We start from the raw sequence: 8,750 nt of genomic DNA, 5'->3' as shown, positions 1-8,750 counted from the left end.
TGTGGAGCGGGCCGAACACCTCGGTATTAGAATAGATGCATCTATGGTTCGTGCCGCTCGACCCTCGGCAGTGTATACATTATTCTGGATCGGGTCGTATGACCTCGGCATAAATCTTGCTTAATAGTAATCGGAGCCTAATTAAACTTGATATTATTTTATAGTTTGTGAGGTTGAAATTATTAAATGACCGAAATTGACTTGGAATTTACTATTCGTGAAAGAATTATTTATTCACTGCTTGTTATTGAGTTATTACTATGGCTTACATAGCCCAAATGCTTATTTGAAATTTCTGTATTTTATTGTTAGCTCATAGTAGGTGTCGATGTCGACCCCTCATCACTACTTCTTCGAGGCTAGACTAGATACTTATCGGGTACATGTTGTTTATGTACTCACACTACACTTGCACTAATCGTGCAGGATTTGAGGCAGGTGCATCTGGCAATCATACCGGAGCATACCACCTTTACCCCGAGGCCTAGTGGTGAGATGTTTCCTGAGCTGTTCTGTAGCACTTAGAGTCTCTCTTTTGTATTTATATTCTGTCTACTTTATTTCAGACAGTAGTTAGAATTTTTTATATTCTACTAGTTGCTCATACACTTATGACACCAGGCCTCGGCACACTCACTAGTTGACTTTATGGTTTTGGAGTATCTATGTCACCACGATTGCCCACTTAGTGGGCTTCGTTTTATTTTATTAAAATTTTCTACTTCCTTAATTTCTTAATAAATGGGATTTACTTACTTGGAAACTTATTAAAAATAGCAATCATATGGTTAGTCCACCGTTGGCTTGCCTAGCGGCGACGTTGGGCGCCATCACAGCTTATAGGTGAAATTAGGTCGTGACAACTTATCTCTGTTTCTCAGAAAGAGGCAGACACTTGAAGCCCAAATCAAAAAGGAAAAAAGAAAGTAAAAATAAAAATAAAGGCCAAAAATAAAAACAAGCAGGATTAATTTAGCACCTCAGAGTCAGATATAATCCAAACACTAGAATCCGAAGATTCAGAATGAGTGTGATTTTATTTGGCAAGGTAACATCGAGGAAAGAGTCAGTCGAGGTCGACCAGGAAACAACGAGGCTCGTGGTCAAGGTGTCAACAATGGTCGAGGTCGAGCACCACAGAAAGAGTTGTAACGGTTAGTTTTTAGAATAGGATACTAAAGAGAATATTCTATTGGATATTCTCTGCCCTTGTACTATTAGATTTTGTTGGGGGTATATCTCGTATAAATAGGAAAAAAGATAATTGAGAGAGGTAGGTGACACACACTTGATAAGAATAGACTTTTTGATAAAGATTCTCTATCTCTCTTGTAAAGATACAAACATTACCTTTTCATCAAGATTCTTGTTCATATTATTCTACACTTTTCCATCAAATCTGAGAATAGTTCGAACATTCTAAGATCTATGTGGCATATTCATCATTGTCAGGAGGAACAACCATCTAGTTCATTCTTTATTGGGTGAACCATTTCTTCTATTTACTTAAATGTCATTTATTTCATTTATTACTAAATACTTCTCCATTGCTCATACCTTATGCATGTTATTGTCACTCCCCCACCAGATCTATTTAACATTAACCGCATTTCAGAACTCACCTCTAACAATATTATTATTAACTAGGTTTAACCCATCATTATATAAATATAATCGTTTTAACCGAAAGTACGCTTTTTGGTCAAACAATTGCAAGCTACACTATCCAATGCCATGCATCTTCCTGAGCATGACAACACACTGGTAAACCTTTTCAGGATCTAGAAGAACACTGGAAACACTCTCCCTCTTAAAGGCATCTCTTTATCCAGCAGGCAAATTTAGGGCACTCTTCTTCAACCTTAAAACCCCCGAATACCTCGTAAGCGTGGAACCAAGATGTCATGGTAATGGCTATGACATCAACGTACTCAAAGTTGTCTCCTCCCAAGTAATCCTTGTCAACCATACCTCCCTCAAGCTTCTTCAACATTTCTATGAAATCCTTCTTTGCAACGCCCACTTCTTCCCCTTTGCTCTTCCATATACGCATCCCAGCTTCAAATAACTGCACATCAAACATGTAGAACAAAGTTATTAAAACAAACATAACATATGTATAGAATGTTATGGTGTATTAAATGCTTTTTTTTTTTACCAAAACATATAATATATACTACAGTAACAAATTAACATCCTTACTGTTTATGACCATATAATAGCAAGAGATAATGGCTCTAAAATTTTGTCCAAGTACGTCTGAACTATCACAATATTGCACCAATTACTATTTTGTGACAATTGGCGTACACTTATATATATAGATATATTTTTCAATAAAACTTTTCAACTAGTATTTATATAAAGTTTGAGTCAAAGGTAATGGGTGGATGACCTAGCTATACTCACTGCAAAAAAGCTACATTGGAGTTTAATATAATCTATATATACACTGCAACAAATTAAAATTATACACAATCATATATTTAGAAGATAACTACAGGGGGGATTGATAACCTGAGAAATAAAGCATCTTTTCTTGCTAGCTATAGCATTAAATAGATTGATAATGTAAAAATTGTTTGTACTGTTATATAATAATAAAAAGGTGCAGCCCAAAGCAAGATTATTAGGTCCTTAAGGTAAGAAAATTCAACCTTTTTGTCGATGAAGTCAGCCCAAAAACGTGCACGGGAACGGCCATAAGCGCAAGAAGGCAGCAAAGGATTAGGGGGGAGGATACTTCTCATCAATATAATACACAATGTTTGTGGACTCTAAAACTGGTTTGCTATTTTCCAAGAAAACTGGAACTTTCTCATAAAGCAGAAGCGTATCTAGCTTGAGGGGCGTGAACCCATACTCCTCTCTTTAAACCATGTATAATAATAGTATATTTCTTCAAAATTACTTAAATATATATGTGTGCATCCATTCTCAAAGACTCCTAAGGTGTAATTATTGTAAGGTGCACCTCAACAAGTGAAATTAGCGGTTCAAATTCCACTCTGAACGGTCTTATTTTTGGCATGGAGCACTACTAGAAATTTGGTAATTACCGAAGAAAAAAATCGACCAACTTTGATCGGTTATGGCCAATTACCTACCAAAACGCGGCCAAACACGCTTGGTCGTTATTTTGATGGTCGGTTTAATATACCGACCATACCGACCAAAGCTGGTCGGTATACTAAAACGACCATCTGAAGAATTTTAATGACTTACCGACCAACTTTGGTCGGAAACATATTTTATCAATTTAATTTTACCGATCAAAGTTGATCGGTGTATTTGATTTATATTTTTTATTTATTATTAAATTTAAAAAGTTACCGACCAACGTTGGTCGGTAAAAGAAAATATATTTTTTTTAAAAAAAATTAAAATTTAACAATACCCACCAAAGTTGGTCGGTAATGTTCAATTTTGGGAATTCCTTGTTCGTTAACTGACCAACTTTGGTCGGTTCTTCACAATTTTTTTTAATGAATACCGACCAACTTTGGTCGGTTTTTTGGGTATAATTTTGGCAGAAAATGCTTGTTTTGGTAGCTACACCACCTGCCAGCATATATCAATACAACAGCAACAGCCGAACAACAACACCACAACAGCAACAATAGAATAACAACAACAACAACAACAACAACAACAACAACAACAACAACAAATTAAGGATATATTTATTTAGTATATATAATTTATCATCAAATATATCTATTTGTAAATTTGGTCGGTTATTTTCCAAGAATTAAAATATACCGACCAAAGTTGGTCGGTAAATGCTTCCCCTGCATTAACAGACCAATGTTGGTCGATAAACTTAAATAAAATTTCTTTAAATTTTATAAAATATTTTAAATAATAATATAACTATTAAAATTTTAAAAATTGGGTCCACGTTACCGACCAAAGTTGGTTGGTAATGTGAAAGTTTCTTTGACTAAGCAAGTCTGACCAGCTCGGTCAATTTGTTGGTCAGACTTGTTGACCAACTTACCGACCAACTTTGGTCGGTATTTTTTTTTAAATAAATGTAAAATATTTTTTTCCCAGTTTCCGTCCAAGCTGGACGGTTTTTGGTCGCTATTTTTGACCGACCAACGTTGGTCAGAAAAATTTGTTCGATTTTTTCCGTATTTCTAGTAGTGGAGTATAAATATATGTGAAAATTACTAAAATTTCAAAAAGAATATCATTTTTAACCTATAACTTCAAAACTGTAGTAGGCACATAGTAAGAGACTAAAGTTAAATCCGTCAAATGTAAACTTTAGATGCACCTCTTTACAACAGTACACCCATCTTCTTGAAATCCTGGATCCGCCTCTGCATAAATGGGGTTGGATTTGAGAAGAAACTCACTTTTGCCTCCAAATAAATCTTCTTCTAGAGATTCATAGGTCAAACCTTTCTCAGCTAGAGCAATTTTAACCCTCATGCAAAATGAGCTTGCCCAGAAATCCAATAGACGTAAATCATCTTTTGATGACATCTTTACTTAATGCACTCTTCTAATGTTTTTCCTTCTTTTAAATTTCTTTTCTCTGTTTGCTGATGATGGGAACTGGGCACATGCTGGGCTTTATATAAATGCAAGAATTTGAAGTTCCAAAAGTAAATCTAATTGGGCTGAACTTCGAATAAAGGCTTTGAAAATCTCGTCATTTGTCTGTTGGTTACATGAGCTGTCATGTATATTATGCTTTTTTTTTTTTTTCTCACCCGGTGTCCGGTATCAACAATGGAGCCCGACTATATCCGGATTCGCGCCGCGTAGGGCCCCATTCGGGGGGAAGCGCTCCTTACCAAGGATTTTTCCATACCCAAGGCTCGAACTCGAGACCTCTGGTTAAGGGAAGAGCAGCCCCATCAGCTGCACCACATCATCTGGTGGTGTGATGTATATAATGGTAGCTTGTCTATATTACCATTTACCAGCGCCATGACGCTTTAATTTCCCGGCATTTCAAAGATTTTTATATTCCCATCCTTGAGAATACAAATAATTTTCTCTACTCCTCCGGAGTAGGGGTAAGGTCTGCGTACACACTACCCTCCCCAGACCTCACCTGTGGGATCTCACTGGGTTGTTGTTGTTGTTGAGAATACAAATAATTTATTTAGCCGCCTTATGCATGAGGATATGGCATGCAAATTAAATTACCATTTTGCTAATTAACAGCTAGACTTAATCGCCTGTTTATGAATATTATGGCTTCCTCACTATTCTCTTTGATTTGAACCAGCATAATGAATAACATATACAATTGGAGTCTGTTTTCGGGTTTACAAAAGCTCGTGCAGAGAAGATTTATAGGAGAGAAAAAAAGTTTTCTATTAAAAACTATTGTATTTCTATGCCACAATGAGTTTAGGTATGAGTAATTTTAGGGGCTTTTTTATTTGTATTGAAGCAATTAACAATGATTTTAGAGTTACTTGTAAATTTACGAGCTTGATAAATATAAAGCACATGCTTGATGAATCAAGAAAAATTGAATTAATAAACATCCAAAATAATCTGAAGTTGAGAAAAGACTTTCCGCTGGTACATAATCTATTGAATAATCCGAATATAGTCGGGCTTCGGTGTGGGTGGCTTCAGTGTGGGTACCGGACACCGGGGTGAAAACCAAAAAAAAAAAATCTATTGAATAAGTATTTAACACAACAGCCTAAGGTATATTTAAAAACCCCACCCCGACTCCTAACCCTATATAGACACTCCAAAAAAAAAAAAAAGAGTACAGTATTATTTCCTTTTGTGGGTGCACAAGCGTGTTTTGTTATTTCCTCCTTTCCTCTTTCAATTTCCGCATTTGGAAACTGTTCTTTTTCCTCTTTCTCACGCAGTTGCACTATAGCTATCAGCCTATCACCTCTTTCCTTTCCTTCATCCACAATTCTTACCATCTCGACTACCTCACATTTATTCAATTTCTTCCCCAAGAATACCAAACCAATACTCTTTCTTCTTCGATTGGATCCAAATTTTCCAGTTATTGAAATATGCTGTCAAAGCTCGATTTTTTGTTTCTTTGTCATAATTTTGCTGCAAAATAGGAATGATTTAATAGTCAGAAATCAGAGAAGAATAATGTGGGGGGCTGTCCAATTGGGAATATTGGCAGCCTTTCTTGTACTCTTTGTCCCTATAGGTATGGCAGGTTGGCACTTGAGCCGTAACAAAATGTTATTTTTCAGTTGTGCCCTCTTTATTACCCTTGCTGTTTGTGTTCATTTGACCCCTTATTTCCCTTTAGTCTCCTCTATGCTTTATTCACCAGGTTCAGTACCCTCATCATCATCATCATCATCAATTGTAAGTGTTGATTCTTGCATTTCTTTACTTCACCAAGTATCATTTGATTTTCAAGAATTGAATAATAATAATGAGAATACTAGTGTGGAAAATACCAATTCTTGGAAGTGGGTTGGCTCTGAACCTGTTGTTCAATGTGATTTCCAGAAGTTGACCAAGTCTGATACTTCAGATTTGCTTAATGGGTCATGGGTTGTTGTTGCTGGGGATTCACAAGCAAGGTTATTTGTAGTTTCTTTGTTGGAGCTGTTATTGGGGGAAAATGAAATGGAGGTGATTAGAGGGGATTTGTTCAAGAGGCATAGTGATTATAACGCGTTTATTGATGAGATTGGGATGAAGTTGGAATTTATTTGGGCACCTTATGTGAGTAACTTGACTGATTTGGTTGTGGGATTTGAAGAAAAACATAGTTATCCTGATGTATTTGTGATTGGGGTAGGGCTATGGGATATGTTACATGTAAATAATGCAACTGATTATGGTGTTTCCCTAAAGTTGTTGCGGGATTTGGTTGTATTGCTGTTACCAGTACCTTCAGATTTTGATAATGATGGAGCTGGCACGAATTTAGTTTCGATTCGGTCACCCAACTTCTTTTGGCTGGGAATGCCAAAGCTGATAAACTCGATGTTGAATACAGATGAGAAGCGAGAGAATATGACTGATGTGATGTGGCAAGCTTATACGGATGAGCTTTATGGCAGTAAGCTGCTGCGACAATCTGGTGGGTCCCTTTTGTTGCTGGACATTCATGCGTTGAGTAATAGTTGTGGAGCTCGTTGTACTACTGATGGAATGCATTATCACGGCATTGTATATGAAGCTGCAGTTCATGTAATGCTAAATGGATTGCTTATAGAATCTAATCAGAAGCTGTAATGGAGCTAAGAACAGGATAATAGGATTAGTTTTGTAATTGCTAGAGCTTTTTTTTATTTCATGGGATTCTTTTCCTGGTGCTACACTCGGCAACTGAAGATCAGTAGCGAGAAGTTTTTGATGGTAGTTCATACTGAGGTTCATATTCCTTTTCCCCTCTTTCTTCAATTGTATGATTACTGATACTCTCCCAACTTGTATACTGGAGCAAGGAAACCCCTAATGTCTCACTGCCAATTTTAATGTGAACATGTGTAGAGATTCACATCAATGTTTCTGATAGATGTTTGATGATTTTAATGTATATCATACTAGTTGCACCTATATTCAATTTTTCTCTTGCATCCCGTATAAAGTTAATCTAATTTCTCCTGAAGCTAGTGAAATATTTTAAGATACATATCTGTGATTCTCTTTGTGTGCTTTTCCTTTCCGGTCAAGTTAAACAGCTCCTCAAATATATACACTTTAAACTCCTGCTACTCTGAGTCATCATTATTGATAGTGTAGTCCAAACATCCAATTTACTTAGACTGTCTAGGATTATATCCAAGTAAAAGTATAAAATGAAATTTCTTTGCTATATTCCATCTTAAGCAATCTGCTATCACCTCCTATGCAGGTCATCGCATTTAAAATTTACTCAGTAATTAGTTGCTGCTACCCCCAAGCAATCTTATGTCAACTCGTGGAATTATTGTATCCTCTAACTCCTTGCATAGAATGCATTAGTGGGAGATAAGCTGCTAATTTTACTTTCCAGCTTTTGTCAGTTTCAGAGCCAAAGGTAGTTCGATAGTTCTGTTTGTTGGAAAGTCTGATCTAAGTTTATATGGGTATTTAATACATTTGATGCTTCTACTTTTAAACTAGAATTACTTTCCAGACATGTATGTTTATAGTCAGTTACATAACAACGTTATAGGAAACTAGTTGCACAATACAACTTAATAACACTTGAGTCCCTGCATTTTAGTTATGAGCTCCATATTTTAGTAAATCTCTAGCTACTTGAAGATCATTGGCTAAAGACATTTTCAGAATTCTGTCGGGACACCCACAACAGACCCCACTTGTGGAACTACATTGGGTATGTTGTTGGTACACCCACGTATCTTTCTTATTAAGTAATAATGAATTTATTGATATAGCAATAGCACTAAGTGAACACTAAAGGACTTGTAGTTTAATCAATCTACCAAAAATTCTCTCTACTTCAAAGTTCAAACCATAAACTAACAAGCTGTAATCTCTTCCTTCTATTCATCTTGAACCTGTAATAATCGAAAGAATGCAGCGACCAGCAGAGGTTGCAAATACTATATGCTGAATGATTATGTCTGGTCATAAACCTGTGAGCTTCTTTTGCTATTACGAAACTCAGTGAAGATTATCTTTGAACTGTGTTAGACGTTGTTGTAATTGCTTTTCACAGAGGTTGTTATCTAGAGTATGGGGTGTGGAAACTTCTCCTTTGATTGGAAAAGAAGGTAGTTAGGGAGCGTGAACTGGGAAACCTTTACCCATCTCCCTCATCCCCCCCC

The 8,750-nt window shown here is 36.2% G+C and overlaps 1 protein-coding gene and 1 pseudogene across 1 annotated transcript in view; one reads left to right on the top strand and one right to left on the bottom strand.

Annotated features, from left to right (window-relative positions):
• Window positions 1–1,722: 1,722 nt before the first annotated feature.
• On the bottom strand, window positions 1,723–4,494 carry LOC109213386 (annotated as a pseudogene).
• Window positions 4,495–5,752: 1,258 nt separating this feature from the next.
• LOC109213388 overlaps window positions 5,753–8,750 on the top strand; it is a 5,449-nt gene continuing 2,451 nt past the window's right edge. The window contains exon 1 of the mRNA XM_019377179.1: window positions 5,753–7,344. Coding sequence (XP_019232724.1) covers window positions 6,100–7,206 — 1,107 coding nt within the window. The 5' untranslated portion in view covers window positions 5,753–6,099 and the 3' untranslated portion in view covers window positions 7,207–7,344. The remainder of the gene's footprint in view (window positions 7,345–8,750) is intronic.

Source organism: Nicotiana attenuata, unplaced genomic scaffold (genome assembly GCF_001879085.1).
Source record: "Nicotiana attenuata strain UT unplaced genomic scaffold, NIATTr2, whole genome shotgun sequence".
Classification (NCBI taxonomy): domain Eukaryota; kingdom Viridiplantae; phylum Streptophyta; class Magnoliopsida; order Solanales; family Solanaceae; genus Nicotiana; species Nicotiana attenuata.
Note: the sequence above shows the minus strand (reverse complement) of the source record. Positions and strands in the feature narration are given on the sequence as shown.